This window comes from Trachypithecus francoisi, unplaced genomic scaffold (genome assembly GCF_009764315.1).
Source record: "Trachypithecus francoisi isolate TF-2019V2 unplaced genomic scaffold, Tfra_2.0 Lachesis_group0, whole genome shotgun sequence".
NCBI lineage: Eukaryota > Metazoa > Chordata > Mammalia > Primates > Cercopithecidae > Trachypithecus > Trachypithecus francoisi.
Window position 1 is genome coordinate 155591313 of NW_022681453.1, and position 18461 is coordinate 155609773.

Sequence of the window (18461 nt, forward strand, 5' to 3'; positions counted from 1 at the left end):
CTAGGAAATACTTTTGCATTATCTTGATTTTTTTCTCCCTTTTAGATTACAGGAGCTTATTAGTCCTAAGAAGGCTGAGGACACAGAGAAAAAAGATGAGCCCAGCAAATATAATCAGCAACAGGCCCTAATTGACCAGAGATACTTTCAGGTATTGAATTGATTTTTCATGACAAAAAGACTGATGTTCGTCATGAATCTTGGTTATCAATTGCAGTGTAATAAATTATCAGTTGGTAAGGAATACTTGCACCTCATATTTATGTGTACTTATTCTGTTTTGTCTTTCTGTGATATAACTAACCGTTTGACTAAAAACATTGTAGACTTCGTCTTACTACTTAAAGGAGACTCTGGGCCTAGTTCAAAGCAGGTTAGTAAAGAGCTTTAAGATTTTTAAAAGATTTTATAATCCTTTTCCCTACTTTGCCCATGTAAGCCATTTTCCCTCTTCATGTTTCTTTTGTTGCTATTATTATAATATAAGTAAATCTATTTTCTTAGGGTCCTTGTATGGCTTTTGTTTTTGTGTAGAGACCTTAGTTCATCTTAAATTAATTTTCTATATGGTGTGATATAGGGAATCTCACCTTCCTAGTTTTACAGACTAGGAAGGCTAGTCTGTAAACTATTGAATAGCTGAGCAGTTAAACCTGGTAGTTTAGTGACTGAACTGGACTTTCACTCATATTTTATTGGGTATACATAAGATTTTTAAATTTTAGATTATTCATTTTTTAAAAATTGAGATATTTTTTCTAGGCTGCTATTTCTAATTTCTCTTAAAAAGTCAGAAGATCTGGCAACAAATTCCTGCATGGTTATTATCACAGCAGAATTAGGCCTTTCCCTTGTCAGATATGAGCATGTATTCTGTAGTTAGCCAGTCCCTATTCATTCTTACTTCACTCATTTATACTCGTACCTGGATTCTCTGGGTGTCTGTGTTTGCAGTCTCTAATACGCTACTTTTTTCTCTACTTTATTGAAATAACATTTTATCATAGATCATATTCCTTTATATGCACAGATTTGTTTTTAGATTCTTTAGTCTGCTGCATTTCTCAACTGTTTCCATATTTCAGTTTCTATAGTTATAAGTTTTAATAGCCTTTGAGGCAAGTATCCTGTCATTTAAAAAAAAATTTTTATTGGCTATATTTTTAGCACATTTATTCTTCTGGATGAACAGTTTTCACATTAAAAACTAAATCCCATTGAGATGAACTAAAACTGAATTGACTTTATGGATTAATATTTGGAGAAATGACACCTTAACCTTTCTGAATCATCACATTCAGAAATACGTACTTTCATCAGGGTCATCTTTTATGGTCTTCAATAAAGTGTTGTGTATTTTTTAATTTAGCTCTTACATATTTCTTGTTAGGAAATACCTTGTTATTTCCTAGGTATTTTATAACTTTTATTGCTATTGTAAATGGGAACCAAGCACCTTTCTGAAAACTGTTTTGTTTTAGACTTTCTTGTACCAGTATGTAACTGGATTTCATTTTGTTTCTGAGACTCAATTTGAGAGACTTTGTCCTTTAAAGGGGGAATTCAGGCCGGGTATGGTGGCTCACGCCTGTAATCTTAACACTTTGGGTGACCGAGGCAGGAGGATTGCTAGAGGCCAGGAGTCTGAGACCAGCCTGGGAAATATAGTGAGACCACTTCTCTAGAAAAAAAAAATTAATTAGTTGGGCATGGTGGCGTGTGCCTGTAGTCCTAGCACTTGAGAGGCTGACATGGGAGGATCACTTGAGCCCAGGAATTCAATGCTGCAGTGAGCTCTGTTCGCACCACTGCACTCCATCTTAGGCCACAGAGTGAGACTCTGTCAAATAAATAAATAAAACATATATACATACATCAATCTGAAGTGAAATATTAAATTACACTAATTTGGACTTAAAAAGCTTCTAAATAAACATCTGAGGTAATATAATAAACATATTAAGTAATATTACCAGGAGGCCTATTAGTTATATCTTGAAGTATGACCAGGGACGAAGATTCAGGAGCAAAATGCTATCTTTATATTGTGAAACTTTTTATTAAATAGGCTGAACTTGATGGTGGTAATAGGAAATGGCTTTATTCTTCTCTCTTTAAACATGCTTTTTGGGGTCTCCCTTTTTCTCCTTGGATGATATGTAAGGTAGAACTCATCACTTATGGGGAGAGGGTTATAGTCAAATAGTATACTATCTTAATATATTAAGATATTTAAAATTCAGTCCAGGCATCAATGATATTATTTTTGGAGACACGGTCTTGCTCTGTTGCCCAGGCTGGATTGCATTATCATAGCTCACTGCAGCCTTGAATTCCTGGGCTCAAGTGATCTTCCTGCCTCAACCTGGGATTACAGGCATGAGCCACCATACTCAGCCTGGGGATTACTGTTAATTTCCTTAAACAGTCTGATAACGGTCTTGGGGGTTTGTAGGAGAATATGCCTACTTTTAAAAGATGCAAGCTTTATTATTTCAGGGTGAAGAGTTTCTTCAAATGGTTCACCTAAAAATATAGATAGTGAGCAAATATGGCACAATACTAACAATTGTTGAACCGAGGTAGTGATTATATGGGTGTTTGTAATAGTTAATTTTGTTTCAACTTTACTGTGGCATAGGATGCCCAATATTTAGTTAAACATTATTCTGGATGTGTCTGGGAAGGTGCTTCTGGATGAGATTCACATCTGACTCAGTAGACTTAGTGAAGCAAACTGCCTTTCCTAATGGGGTAGGCCTCATCCAGTCATTTGAAGGCCTGGGTAGAACAAAAGGCTGAATAAGAGAGAACTCCTCCCCGCTGACTGCTTTCAAGATGGGACACTATTTTTTTCCTGCCTTCAGACTCAAACTGAAACATTAGCACTTGCAGGGGTCTCAGTCTGCCTGTGTTTGGATTGCAAATATCCATTAGCTTTTCTGGGTCTTCGCTTACTCACTGCAGATCTTGAGACTTGTCAGTCTTCATAATTGCATGAACCAATTCCTTGTGATAATTCTCTTTGTATATTTAATGAAATGCATGTATATAATATATATAGACATAAAGCACTCCTTTAAAATATATAACTTTGTAGGCATAGGATAAATATTTTGACTAAATACACTATGTTTTTTTTAAAGGTGCTGTGTAGCATCAATTCAATTATCCACAATCCAAGAGCTCCAGTAATAATTTATAAACAGAGCAAAGGGGGAGCCCAAAATTTTAATAAAGATCTTATTCAAGATTGTGGATTTGAGCATCTTGTTCCTGTAATAGAAATGTGGGCAGATCAGCTGACATCCTTAAAGGTAAGGGGTTGACTATTCTTTATATGCTTTGAACATCTATTGGACTCTATGTGCTTTATTTATAGGACTTAATTTAGGGCTAAAAATTAAATAGGGTTTAATTTTTTTATTTGTGTGTTAACTGTAAAGCTAAAAAAACTTATCTAAAACTGAAATCTTCCTACTTACATATCTATTTTAGGTACTGTTTTGATGTTGTCATTACTGTAAGCTTTACTTCCTCTAAGGCTCTACCAAACAAGAAATTTTGGGGTTAATTTCCTTATTGAAAATCTATAGTGGATCCACTTTGTACTTCTAGGCCTTTCTCTGTTCTACCTTCATCTGCCTCCTTTTGGTATCTCCATGCTACGATTTTCCTGGCCCTTATTCCTCTTCAGATATAATGTCTTATCCTTAATTTCATTATAATTGGGGATATTTTCTCTTTCTTCACACTTTATTTTCTGTCTCTCAGAACTGAGCTTGTCTCCATTTCTGCTTATTCTCTAGAACAGATAGTAAGCTAGCAGCCAACCCTGCCCTTCCCTATCCTATCTATTCATGGAAGACTACATTTTATTTACTTTATAGAGTTGTGTATTGCATGGTTTTAGGTTTTTTCAGCTTTAACTAGTTTGCTGAAAGGTAAATAGTTGAAATCAGTAGTATTTAACTTCCTTGCCCTTTAAACTTTAGATTTCTTAGTAACTAATATAATACATAGCATACGCCTGTTAATGAAAATGTGATTCAATAATAGTGTTTGCAACAGAAGTCTTATTACATGAAGTACAAGTGATGCAGAAGATATCTGTTAAGAATGTATAAGCTCCCTGAAGACAGTGTTTTTATTTGTTCTGATATGTCCCCAAGATCCTCCTGATGAACGAGTGCTCAATTAATATTTGTTAAAGGAATGAAGCAGAATAATATATTCCAAGACAACAAAATTGGGGGTGGTGATGTTAATTTTTTTAAAATTTCTAGTTGCCTTTTTATAGAGGGCTCAGACAGAGCTACATAATACATAAACATTTTGATTGAGTGACAGTGCTGGGTTAATATACTTACTTTATAGGCCGGAGTTCCTCCAGTCTGTATCTCAGAAGAGTGTAAAATAATTAGTAATCATGTAAATCATGGTATTTCTACCTCAATCATTGCCTGTCAGAGGGTTCTCCCAGTAGGAGGGAACAGTGCTGACTCCACCTTTCTCCTTCTCAGAAGGAAAGGACTAGAAAAAGCCCTAACCTTCCTAGAAGAAAAGACTAGAAGTGGAAGAAGATAAAGGGAAGAATCACATTAATGGATAGTTATTGATCGTTTATCATGCTAAGCCATTATGGGATAAACACAAGATTCACACTAATTAGACAAAATATACTTAAAAATATGAAACAAAATGTAATCATTTATGATATCATTAAAAGAAATGAGTGACATAAAAATAGATTACCTCTGATGAAGTTCTGAGTGAATGATGCAGATAACTTGTGCTCTAGAGTCTGGAGGAGAAAGAGAACACTCTGATTATAGCCCCCAAGAAAGGCTTTGCCATGGTGGTGAGTTCTTGCTATTGTATAGTTTTCTGAGTAGGAGGAAGCAAGGAATTCTCTTTATAATTAGAATATTCTGAGGACACCCAAGAGGAAATTATTAAGAATTAGTTACTTCTGCCATTGGAGTAACTCATGAGTTTTGAGCAGTGCTTCAGATATTAATACTACAGTTTCAGGGTCCGAATTAAGAAACTGCATGAGATTCTCTGAGGCCTCATATTAAAGGTTATTTGATATGTAACAACCTCTAAGTTTGGGACAACCATCTTCCCTTATTAGTTTTTTCCCTCAGTTTAATTTGGCCTTAAAGAGTAGGATAGGTTTGAGGAATGAGTGGATAAGCAAAATGTGGTATATACATATATTTCAATATTATTCAGCCATTAAAAGAAAAGAAATTCTGACCCATGCAACATGGGTGAACATTAGGAGGACATTATGCTAAGTGAAATAAGTCACAAGAAGATTCCACTTATATAATTCCACTTATATGAGATACTTAGTGAAAGTCATAGAGACAAAGTAGAGTGGTGATTGCTAGAGGGAGGAGGGAAATGGGAAGTTATTATTTAATGGGTATAAAGTTTCAGTGTTACAAGATGAAAAGTTATGGAGATGGATGGTGGTGTTGGTTGCACAACATTATGAACATATTTAATAACGCTGAACTTACATTTAAAAATGGTTAAGATGGTAAATTTTATGTATATTTTACTACTTTTAAAAATTGGAAGAAAAGAAGGCTGGGAAAGACATGGAGCCAGCTGCCTCCATCCTTGTGTCTTTTCCCTCCTGCCTTTCCAAGAAAGGTGAACTACAGATGTTGTAGCTTTCCCCAACCCGGTACACTCTTGAATACTTTTGCTTTCCTATTCTCCAGTGCTTCAGAGGCCAGACATACACGGTAGGCTGGCCCATGGTAGTACTTCTACATCTCCACAACTGGGCAATGTAAAGAACCTAGGAGACTCTCTTATATTTTTCAGAGCTTACTTGATAGACTGTGCTACAACTATCCTGTCACTGCTTAGGAGACCAGAACATCTTTTCTTCTTAGCTTTGTAATACTCTTTTATTCTGAAGCAAAAATGTATTAGATTGGGTGTGCTTTTTACCATAGATTCCTTTATAAATGTGCCTTGTTGCTGGAGCATTGGTTAATAAAGGTATCATTATGCTGTTATTTGCTGACTTTTTTTTTTTTTTTTCCAAATTCTAGTGGCACTGATGGTAAAACATTCATTTGACATGAAATTTATTGCTATGAATTACTACAATAGTAACTGCCTTCCTGCCGATTGAAAGGTTAAAGATACCAATATGTGAAGTCTGAGCCTTAAGTGGAGAATGCCAAGTGAAGTACTAAAATAAGTTAGAAAAAGGAGGAACTTCTTGTACTTCTTTCTGTTCTCTAGAGCTATGCTGTCTAGTATGGTAGCCTCTAGCTTCATGTGGTTATTGATCACTTGAAAGGTGGCTAGTCCTGATTGAGATGTGTTATAAGTGTAAAATATACACTGGATTTAAAAGACTTTGTATGGAAAAAATTAAAATATTGCTTTTATATTGAAGTGATAATATTTTGGATATATTGGGTTAAATAAAATATACTATTACAGTTAATATCACATGTTTCTTTTCACTTTCCATACTATGGCCCTAGACAACTTAAAATTCCTGTGGCTCACATTACATTTCTTTTGAACAGCATTGTTCTAAAGGACCAAGCACTGTGCCATACACATATGGATTGAGTATCCCTTATCCACAATGCTTGGGCCTAGAAGTGTTTTAAGAATTTTTTCAGATTTTGGAGTATTTGCAGAATATATGCCATTTGAGCATCCCTGATCCAAAAATCCAAAATTCAAAATGCTCCAATGAGTATTTCTTTTGAGTGTCATGTTGTTGCTCAGAGTTTCAGATTTTAGAGCATTTCAGATTTTTGGATTAGGGATTCTCAACCTGTAGTAGATGTTCAGTAAATATTTGTCAGTTGATCAGTTTAGAGCTCTGAACTTTCAGTAGCCTTGCCCATTGTGCACAGTTTAAAATCAGTTAGGGCACCACAACTAGGCCAAGAAAACTGAGTATTATAATGTAGAATAAATTTGGGGAACCTTTCACATTGAAAACTTGCCTGGAGATACATGTTATAACATGGATAAATCTCAAAAACATTATGCTAAGTGAGAGAAGCCATTCATCAAAGACTACTTATTGTATAATTCAATTTTTTTTTTTTTTTTTTTTTTTTTGAGACGGAGTCTTGCTCTGCCGCCCAGGCTGGAGTGCAGTGGCCGGATCTCTGCTCACTGCAAGCTCCGCCTCCGGGTTCACGCCATTCTCCTGCCTCAGCCTCCCGAGTAGCTGGGACTACAGGCGCCCGCCACCTCGCCCGGCTAGTTTTTTGGTATTTTTTAGTAGAGACGGGGTTTCGCTGTGTTAGCCAGGATGGTCTTGATCTCCTGACCTCGTGATCCGCCCGTCTCGGCCTCCCAAAGTGCTGGGATTACAGGCTTGAGCCACCGCGCCCGGCCGTATAATTCCATTTATGCAAAATGCCCAGAATAGGCAAATCCTTAGAAATATAAAATAGTTTAGAGATCAACCCTAGGAGCTGCAGGGAAGGGAAAATGGGGAAGGAAGGACTGTGAGTGGGTCTGAGATTTCTTTTTGGAGTAATGGATATGTTCTGAAATTAGATAGTGCTGATGTTTGTACATGTGTGAAAATATTAAAACTACTGAATTGTATACTTAATGAGGGTAAATTTTATGGTATATGAATTACATCTCAATAAAGCTGTTATATAACATATTCAAAACCAAAATACAAAGGCAAGTTTATTCTTTATGTATCAACAATTCAAAATAATGAAATAATATGGAACAATAATAAATAACATAAAATTACTTAGAGCACCCAGATTCAGAATAATCAATGTGTAATGTTTTCTGTAAAGCCTGTGTTTACCTGAAGAAACCTAATTTTAACTGACTTGTTCTAAATTGGTAGTAGTATTTTTTTTAAACAATACTGATGATGGTTATATATATATAATTTAACGTGTGTAATTGTTTTATTAATTTTATAAAACATATATAAAACATAATTTTTTTATGTTCTATTATGTTACTATTGAAATTATTTAAATCAATAATACCATATAGTTTCTTTTGTTATAAAGGATTTGTATAAGTCCTTGAAAACACTATCTGCAGAACTGGTACCTTGGCATAATTTGAAGAAGCAGGATGAAAATGAAGGTATCAAAGTTGAAGATTTGTTGTTTATAGTAGATACTATGTTGGAAGAAGTTGAAAATAAGGAAAAGGTAATACTTACATAAATGGTCACATTCTAATGTTCTCTTATCTCAAAAATTGATAATTTGATGTGGCTATTAATATTTATTCTATTAGAGTTCTGTTTGTCTTTTAAAAGTTTTTATTTGGGATTATTTTAAGATATGAACTCTTTATTTTTTTACTTCTCTTTTGGACAGGACAGCAATATGCCAAACTTTCAAACTTTGCAAGCTATTGTCTCTCACTTCCAAAAGTTATTTGATGTACCTTCTTTAAATGGAGTCTATCCCCGAATGAATGAAGTTTATACTAGGCTTGGAGAAATGAACAATGCTGTGAGAAACCTCCAAGAACTCTTAGAATTAGGTGATGACCTAATTTGTCATTTTTGGCCCCCATTTAAGAATGTTTAGTAAATTAACAAAAAGTAGATACTTTTTTTTTTTTTTTTTTTTTTTTTTGATAATGGAGTTTCACTCTTTTTGCCCAGGCTGGAGTGCAATGGCACGATCTTGGCTCACCACAACCTCTGCCTCCCGGGTTCAAGCGATTCTCCTGCCTCAGCCTCCTGAGTAGCTGGGATTACAGGCATGCACCACCATACCTGGCTAATTTTGTATTTTTAGTAGAGACAGGGTTTCTCCATGTTGGTCAGGCTGGTCTTGAACTCCCGACCTCAGGTGAGCCACCCGCCTCAGCCTCCCAAAGTGCTGGGATTACAGGCGTGAGCCACCGCACCCGGCCGATAAAAAAATTTTTAAGTGGCCGGGCGCGGTGGCTCAAGCCTGTAATCCCAGCATTTTGGGAGGCCGAGACGGGCGGATCACGAGGTCGGGAGATCGAGACCATCCTGGCTAACACGATGAAACCCCGTCTCTACTAAAAAAAAAAATACAAAAAGCTAGCCGGGCGAGGTGGCGGGCGCCTGTAGTCCTAGCTACTCGGGAGGCCGAGGCAGGAGAATGGCGTAAACCCGGGAGGCGGAGCTTGCAGTGAGCTGAGATCTGGCCACTGCACTCCAGCCTGGGCGACAGAGCAGACTCCGTCTCAAAAAAAAAAAAAAAAAAAAAAATTTTTAAGTGAAAAAAATTGAGGATAACTGAAGCATAAAATGTTTGATGTATGTAATTTTGAAAATTCTATGTTAAGATATCCTTTTATTTCTCTTTTGCAGATAGTTCATCCTCATTGTGTGTGCTGGTAAGCACTGTTGGAAAACTCTGTAGGCTGATTAATGAAGATGTGAATGAGCAGGTTATGCAGGTATTAGGACCTGAAGACCTCCAGAGGTATTTGTTTTAAAAGTTTACAAAGTATCATCCAGAATGGCCAGGTGTGGTGGCACACGCCTGTTGTCCCAGCGACTTGGGAGGCTGATGTGGGAGGATCACTTGAGCCCAGGAGTTTAAGTCCGGTCTGAGCAATGCAGTGAGACCTTGTCTCTAAACAATAAAAATAAAAATAAATATTATCCAGAATTCGTGGAGGGGTGAAATTAAAGACTTTCAAAACTTATTTACCTTCCCTGTTTGGAATAGCATCTTTTCTGTGTGTATGTGACTATAGGCACACACCACCACGCCCAGCTAATTTGTGTATGTGTGCGTGTGTGTGTGTGTGTAGAGAGAGAGACAGGGTTGCACTATGTTGCCCAGACCAGTCTCAAACTCCTGGGCTCAAGTGATCCACCTGCCTCGGCCTCCCAAAGTGCTGGGATTACAGGTGTGAGCTACCGTGCCCAGCCTTGGAATAGCATCTTTTAAGTAACTTGACAATCTAAGATAATCTCAAACCCTTAGGCATGGAGGAAATGCGAAGTATTTTCAAGATAAAAATAGATTGTAAAGCCTATAAAGAAGGTCAGGAACTCTTCAGCATAAGCCTGTTCTCAGGGAATATTATATATGGAGAAATTCAAACTTTGTTAGCAACATCATGTAAGTTCTGATCGTATCAATAAGTCCTATTTTTAGGACACTACCATAGACCACTGAATAATCATTAACAGCATATTTATTTGATTAGAAGATAAATGCTAAGGATTTTTTTAAAAGACTAGGCATCTCTAACATAAAACCTGGTATTTTTAGAAAATTATCAAAATGTTGTAGCTATAGTTAAAGCAGCTTTCCCCACACCTGATCCCCAGTTTTATATTACAGCATATGTGAAGGGAAACACACAATGTATACCACATAAACCACGTTTTTCAAGTTTTCCTAGAAGAACCCTTACATAATCTGACAGTTGGTGCTTTTAAAAGGAACATATATCTTATTACTGGCCTATTTCCTCCGTCCCACAGTTTTACTGACTACTGATTTTTTTTTTTTTTGAGACAGAGTCTCACTCTGTTGCCCAGGCTGGAGTACAGTGGCTCAGTCTTAGCTCACTGCAACCTCTGCCTCCCAGGTTCAAGCAATTCTCATGCCTCAGCCTCCCAAGTGGCTGGGGTTACAGGCATGCGCCACCGCGCCCAGCCAATTTTTGTATTTTAGTAGACATGGGGTTTCACCATGTTGGCCAGGCTGGTCTTGAACTCCTGACCTCAAGTGATCCTCCTGCTTTGGCCTCCAAAGTGTTGGAATTACAAGCGTGAGCCACCACACCTGGCCTGATATTTTTCCTTAATGTTTAATAGGATAACTGGGTGTAAAAGCCAATTATTTTTAGAAAATGCTGTAAAACCATGGTCTCTCTAAGAAGCCTTGAGCTTAATGGGAAGTTTGCCATGTTAAGAATGTTATATATTGGCCAGGTGCAGTGGCTCACGCCTGTAATCCCAGCACTTTGGGAGGCCGAGGCGGGCGGATCACAGGTCAGGAGATCGAAACCATCCTGGCTAAACACAGTGAAACCACGTCTCTACTAAAAATACAAAAATTAGCCAGGCGTGGTAGCGGGCACCTATAGTCTCAGCTACTTGGGAGGCTGAGGCAGGAGAATGCAGGAGGTGGAGCTTGCAGTGAGCCGAGATTGCACCACTGCACTCCAGCCTGGGCGACACAGTGAGACTGCGTCTCAAAAAAAAAAAAAAAAAAAAAAAAAAGTTATATATGAATTTAACAAATTTTACATTGATATTTAAATGTTTTTTTGAGAAAAGCCATATTAGATTAACAAAAAGCTCAGAAAGGAAGGACTATAGTAAATGATCATTAAGTTTATGTTTAAATTAGCAACATAGTTTCTATTTTGAAAATGTTCTGTTTGCAATCAGATGCAAGAACTCTAAGTTAGAAATTAGGTTTAAATTGTGCATTTTTTAAACAGCATTATCTACAAATTGGAAGAACACGAGGAATTTTTCCCAGCATTTCAGGCATTTACTAATGATCTACTTGAAATCTTAGGTAAGATCTCTGGTGGTGATGGTTAAATTTTGAGTCTTAAAATGTCAGTGCATTTAAGAAAAGGGTGTTCCTTAGTCACTGGATTAGTATTTTTATCTAGTGGTTGGTTGCCACTAACAGTTCTGGAAACACATTCCTTACAAGCAGTTAGAGTTTGTTGGGATTAGTCCATAGAACAGAAACACAGACCCTTAACAGTGATAGGAACTACCTTTGTTGGAGGACCTTATCATGAGAGATAGCATCACTCTGGCCATGCCCTGGCTCTGTCATTGTCTAATGAGAAATACTCATTGGATTTACGATCTTAGAAGATCCTTCCTTCCTCTTTTTTTTTTTTCTTAAGATACCACCTATCTACAAAATGTTTTAAATATACAAATAACATTTCCTCTGGTGGTATGAAGTAACATAAAGTCATAAATATCTATGGGAAGGAAAAGATGAAATATTACACTCATACCGAGGGTCAGATTGAGGGCTTCATTAGTAGTAGTGTCTCCTAAAAGGAAAAAAATTGCTTAGGACTCATAAGGCAAAATAGAGACCTTATCTAGTTTAAATATAATTACATATGGCTATACAATTATCTTACTATTAAGAATAATTTTTAAAGTGATTGATTCACTAGTGAATTCTTTTTTTCTGTATAGCTCATTTGAAAGATTTTTTTTTTTTTAAAGAATGGCTCTTTGCTTTTAGAAGAGGAGATGAAGCTTGGTAATGAAGATAAGGGAATGAGTCAATGAAAACTTGATAAGAAGAATAAGTGAAAGAAGTATCTAATTAGAATATATAGCCTAGTGAACATAAAGGAAGTTTTGTGACCAGTTTTATGTGCACTGGGGAAGCAAGGGAGACAATGAGTGAGCCCTCATATTTAAAAAGATCATGGCAAATGAAAATGTAATTTGAAAGTTAAACTTGAGGTATGAAATTGTGTAAGTGTGTTGTCTGATACCCTGAAGAGCCTGGTTTCATAGAATAATATGATTCTACTTGCTCTGGGATTGCTATTAACTTAAGCAGTGATGTTCTCATCATTCATAAATATTTGGCACATTAATAAACATATTTTAATAGGATGTGCTGGTAACACTTATTTCAGAATGCTTCTATAGAAACTTCCTTTCAGATATTATGACTCTCAGCATGGTTCATAAAGATCATTTGCTTCAGAAAGCCAGGTTTCTCTGGAGATGAATTCTGTATTTTGGTCAAAGTTGAAATTCTGAGGTTAAACATTATATTTAACATTGGGAAAGTTAAATCTGGCAAACATGACTTTTTTTTAATTAATAGGTAATCACTCAGCATGTAGGTGCAGGGTAGTAGACTGAATAACAGATATGGAGAGTACCTTTAGCGAGTAAAAAAAAAAAAAAATCCATTCTTTTTCTCATGTAAGTGGTGTGATTGACTGAGGAAATTCCCATATCAGCCAAGGTCCCTTGCTGTGAGGTTCATTTGTAAGGCAGGTTTCTCACTTAATGAGAAAAAGGTAATTTCAGAATGGGCAGGGGGCGGAGTCAAGGAATAACTTGATCTTGTACCTTACCACAATGTAAGGGACTAAACAAATTCTGTGTTGTAGGTTTACTTATATTGTTTCTATTCCCATATCTTGATGCTTTGTTAGTGGATTCAGACAGGTATTCTGACTGAAGTTGGGAGCTTAAAGAACTAAATGAATAGTAGGAGAGCATGGGCTATGTGTGTAGGCTACATGAAGAGCGACCAATATCCAGCTAAACAGTGGAGAGAGTTGGAATCCAAGAAGGCATGTTTTATGTAAAGGAATGTGTTTATTAATGATGGCTTAACAGAATAAGCTAGAAAAAAGTAGTGGGTATCTAGAGAACCTGCAATTGTGGCTTACCTTAAGTAGGCCTGGGATCTGGATAATGAGATAAAGGATTTTGCTCCCTTAGTGGCCAGGAGCTTCAGAGAGTAAATTCTAACTTAGGCTGGTTGGAATAAGATAGTCTTAGAAAGAAAAATCATTCAGAAAGAGCCTGTCAAAGAAGAGCCTGGTTTGGTTTATCTGGTAAGCTGGACCAGGCTAAGCTCTATAATACATTGCACTTGAGGTTTGTATTCTTGATGAGGCTCTCTTTTTGATTAGGCAGATAATTGTTTTTTTGAGACATAGTGTTGCTCTCTGTCACCCAGGTCAGAGTACAGTGATACAATCTCAGCTCACTGCAACCTCCGCCTCCCAGGTTCAAGCAATTCTCCTGCCTCAGCCTCCCAAGTAGCTGGGATTACAGGTGCCCACTACCAAACCCAGATAATTTTTGTGTTTTTAGTAGAGATGGGTTTTCACCGTGTTGGCCAGGCTGGTCTTGAACTCCTGACCACAAATGATCTTCCCATCTCGGCCTCCCAAAGTGCTGGGATTACAGGCATGAGCCACTGCACCCAGCCGGCAGATACCTTTCATCTTAGAGTGATCCGCTACTAAGAAATCTTCCTAAGAAAATTAAAGAAGGCAAGACTGTTCTATGAGTAGAAACTCCTAAGTCCTCACATGGAGACCCAGGGAGGAGATGCCTCTACCTGGGATTTCATCATGTAGGTGCACCCATGTAGTGATACAGATCTAATGAGACACTAACATACCACACACATGGGCAGTTGGATCTGTTAATAAGGGTATGCTGCTAATGAAGTTAATACTAGAATCAGAGGGTACTTGTAGGTATGTGGTAACTTTTATAAACAGAGCCACTGTGAAGCATCTGTATCCGAATCAGTGATAATCTGTCATCACTATTGGAGAAAAACTTCATGTGCACAAAAGCACCAGTATTGTTGCTTTTATGTTTGGGGTTTGCCTTTACATATAGGTTCTTGTTTCATGTGAGTTTACCACTAGAAAAAATTACTCTCTTTTATTATTACTGTTTTTGTATTACAGAAATTGATGACTTGGATGCCATTGTACCTGCAGTAAAGAAATTAAAAGTACTTTCATACTGAAAACAAATCAAATCATTTTTACTGTGTAAATTGTATTCTTAACATTTTGTATTTTGTAGGATTGATCTTATTTTGAGACAAGGGTTGTAAAATGTATTTGCTCTCAGAATTCATCCCCTTCTTAGTATTAGGTCATTCTTCATCTCTATAATTTTTATTAACTTTGAGATTCTTATACAGAAAATAGTTGCAAGGGTAAAGTAGTGAATTAACTTTAGATCTCTTCATTTATTAAGCAATTATTGAGTGCTTAAAATTTAAGGTTGTTTTAGAGTGGAGTTTGTGAGTAAAAGAGGAGGCCAGGGAGACAGATTACAAGTAGTAGGTTGCAATCTTTTAGATTCAGGTTGTAGTAATCTTTGAGCCACGACAAAAGGAATGCCAAGAGCTCTCTAAATTTAGCTGGTAGGAAGCTACTGCTCTCCTGGCAAGGATTAATTGGCACATTCTGTTAAGATACCCCTCATGGGTATCTTTCAAATAGGAAGAAGCAGGAAGAAGAAAAGGAAGAAAGAAAAACTGTTTAATCATTTCTGTTAGGGTGGGAAATGAATCATAGGGTAAAATGGATGAGTAGATAGAAGTCTCTCATTTAAAAAGTGTCTTTTGCAATCTTGATGTAATGCACTTTTTATAAGGACTTAAAGGACTTGAGATCTCAAATAAAATTTTTGTAAAGAATTTCCAAATGTAAGTGTCCTCAATGATGTGCTTGTATATTACTGACAAATAATGAGTCATATTCTCTTCCTAGGCTGAACCTTCCTTGAGCAACTTGTACATCCTTGCTGCATTTTATGTAAGAGTACTTTACTTGCTGCCTTCTATTTATTCTGTATTCTCAATATTCAGTCACATTTTCTTAAGGGTCAGTGTTCTGCCTCATACCCATGAGAACAAGCCACTTTGGACTATTCTTCCCCACTTTTATAAGTAGCAGGTCTAGGAAGATTTCTCTGTCATTCTTGTTGGTGGGCATATAGAATATTATAACACATTTCCAGGAAGCGGCATGGTGGAATGGTGAGTAAACGTCAGCAAACAAGCATCCACATCCTTGGTATTATGACCTTAGGGATCAGACATAAGATAATAGGCTTCTTCTAGGTTTAAAATTCTTTGTCATGATAGCCTGTAGTTACATTACTAAACACTAACTTACAATTTGTAGAAGAACTGTGTCTTGAAGGTTGGGTACCAAAAATATTTGGATACTCAATAATATAAATACTAAATATTGATTAAATTATTCCAAGAAATTGAAGGCAGGACAAGATGGCAGAATAGAAGCCTACACTATTGATCCCCATTGCAGGAACACCAAATTTTAACAACTATTTACACACAGAAAAGCACCATCACAAGAACCAAAAATCAGGTGAGCAATCACAGTATTGGTTTTAACTTCATATTGCTGAAAGAGGCATTGAAGAGGGTTAGAGAGATAGCTTTGAATCACTGATGCCACTCCTCCCTGACCCCCTGGCAGTGGCTGCACTGTGGGGTCTGAGTCTATGCAGTTGGGGGAGGGATAGCACGGGAACTGGGGGACTTCACATTGAACTCAGTGCTGCCTTGTCATAGTGGAGAGTAAAGCCATGCTAGGCTAAGCCAGAGCAAATGCACGGAGGGAGCATTTGGACCAGACCTAGCCAGAGTGGAATTCTCCATTCCAGCTACCAGAACTTGAGTTTCTTGGCAAGCCTTGTCACCGTGGGCCAAAGTGCTCTGGGGTCCTAGGTAAACTTGAAAGGCAGTCTAGGACACAAAGATTGCAGTTAATTCCTAGGCAACTCCTAGTGCTGGATGAGCTCAGAGCCAGAGGACGAGGGTGACAGATGACCTAGGGAGACACCAGCCAGTGCAGCTAAGGGAGTTCTTGCACCACTCCTCCCCCAAGCCCAGGCAGGCCGCAATGAAAGTGACTCCTTGCTTCTGCTTAAGGAAAGGAAAGCAAAGAGTAAAGAGGACTTTGCCTTGCATCTTGGATACTAGCTTAGCCACAGTAGGGTAGAGCACTGGGTAGAGTCGCAAGGCCCTCATTCCAGCCCCTAGCTCATAAACATTTCTAGGCACACCTTGGGTCAATAGGGAAGCCACTGTCTTGAAGGGCAGGACCTTGTTCTGGCAGGATTCATCACCTACTGACTAAAGAGTCCTTGAGCTGTGAACTACCAGCAGCAATACCCAGATAGTATGCTGTGGGCCTTGGGCTCTGAGACATGCTGACTTCATGTGTGACCTAGCACATTCCCAACTGTGGTGGCTATTGATGAAAAACTCCTCTTGTTTGAGAAAAGCAGAGGGAAAAGTAAAGAGGACTTTTGTCTTGTCACCTTAGGTACCAGCTCAGCCACAATAGAGCTTTTGGGGTCCCTGAGGCTTTTGGGGTCCCTGAATCCAAGCCTAGGCTCTTGGGCAGCATTTCTGGACCCTGCCCTGGGCACCCACTGCCCTTCAGGGTGAGTATCAGGCCTGGCAGCATTCACAAGCTGGCTGAGAAGCCCTTGGGCTTTAAGTGAACATTGGTGGTGGCCTAGCAGAACCCCCTGTGCGCCAGTGGTGGTGGTGGCCACAGGGAGAAGCCCCTCTGCCAATGGAAAGGGGAAGGAAGAGCAGGAAGGACTTCATATTGTGATGTGAGTGCCAACTTGGCCACAGTACAATAGAACATCAGGCAAAATTGTATGGTTTTTGACTCTAATCCCTGGCTCCCAGACAGCATCTCTGTACCTGCCCAGGGCCTGGGGATACTTGACACCCTGAAGGGAAAGACACAAACCTAGTTGGCTTCACCACTTGCTGATTGTAGAACTCTCGGGCCTTGAGTGAATATAGGTGGTCAAGTAGTGGTTACAGGAGACCTTGGGCAAGACCCAGTGCTGTGCTGGCTTCAGGTCTGATCCAATGCAGTCCCAGTGGTGGTGCCCATAGTGGGAGAGAGAGAGGTAGGTGGTGGTCAAGTAGTGGTTGCAGCGGGTCTTTGGCAAGACCTGGTGCTGTAGTGGCTTCAGGTCTGATCCAGTGCAGTGCCAGTGGTGGTGGCCACAGTGTGAGAGAGAACGGGGTAGGTGGTGGTCAGGTAATGGTTACAGCGGGCCTTTGGCAAGACCTAGTGCTGTGCTGGCTTCAGGTTTGATCCAATGCAGTCCCAGTGGTGGTGGCCATGGGAGAGGGAGGGTGGGGGTGAGTGGGGAGAGAGGTCAACTGTAGAGTTTTTATTTTATTTTTGCTTGTTTATGTAATCAATGTTGTCAGTTTAAAATAATGAGTTATAACTTGCAGTAAGCCTTTCAGTAACCTCAAATGTAAAAATATGCAATGGATTTAAAAAACAAGAAATTAAATCATACCACCAGAGAACACCACCTTCACTAAAAGAAAGACAGGGAGGAAGGCAAGAAGGAAAAGAACACTACAAAACAACCAGAAAACAACAAAATGGCAGGAGTAAGTCCCTACTTATCAATAATAACATTGAAGGTAAATGGACTAAACTCTACAATCAAAGCACAGTGGCCGAATGGATGAAGAAACAAGACCCAATGATCTATTGCTTGCAAGAAACACATTTAGCCTATAAAGATACACCTAGACTGAAAACAAAGGGATAGAAAAAGATATTCCATGCCATTAGAAACTAATAAAGAGCAGGAGTAGCTATAATTATATTAGACAAAATAGATTTCAAGGCAAACACTGTAAGAGACAAAAAGGCCATTATATAACGATAAAGCGGTCAATCCAGCAACAGGATATGCTTGCAAATACATACACTAATACTGGAGCATGCAGATATGTAAACTAAATATTGTTAGAGCTAAAGAGAGGGCTCCCAATACAATAATAGCTGGCGTCTTCACCACGCCACTTTCAGCATTGGTTGGACAGATCTTCCAGGCAGAAACTCAACAAAGAAACATCAGATTTAATCTGCACTGTGGGACAAATGAATCT

General features: G+C 38.2%; 1 protein-coding gene across 9 annotated transcripts in view; it reads left to right on the forward strand.

Moving 5' to 3' along the window:
- Nucleotides 1-15193, forward strand: part of CEP70 (centrosomal protein 70) — a 112885-nt gene extending 97692 nt beyond the window's left edge. For 4 of the 9 annotated variants that reach the window (XM_033212519.1, XM_033212520.1, XM_033212517.1 and 1 more), the window contains 7 exons: nucleotides 46-151; nucleotides 3147-3317; nucleotides 8049-8195; nucleotides 8367-8535; nucleotides 9344-9458; nucleotides 11443-11522; nucleotides 14443-14791. In XM_033212519.1, the coding sequence (XP_033068410.1) occupies nucleotides 46-151; nucleotides 3147-3317; nucleotides 8049-8195; nucleotides 8367-8535; nucleotides 9344-9458; nucleotides 11443-11522; nucleotides 14443-14504 (850 nt within the window). In that variant the 3' untranslated portion in view covers nucleotides 14505-14791. Of the gene's footprint in view, nucleotides 1-45; nucleotides 152-3146; nucleotides 3318-8048; nucleotides 8196-8366; nucleotides 8536-9343; nucleotides 9459-11442; nucleotides 11523-14442 lie in introns of all 9 variants that reach the window. The other 5 variants (XM_033212522.1, XM_033212518.1, XM_033212516.1 and 2 more) reach the window with 3 other exon arrangements.
- The last annotated feature ends 3268 nt before the right edge of the window (nucleotides 15194-18461 follow it).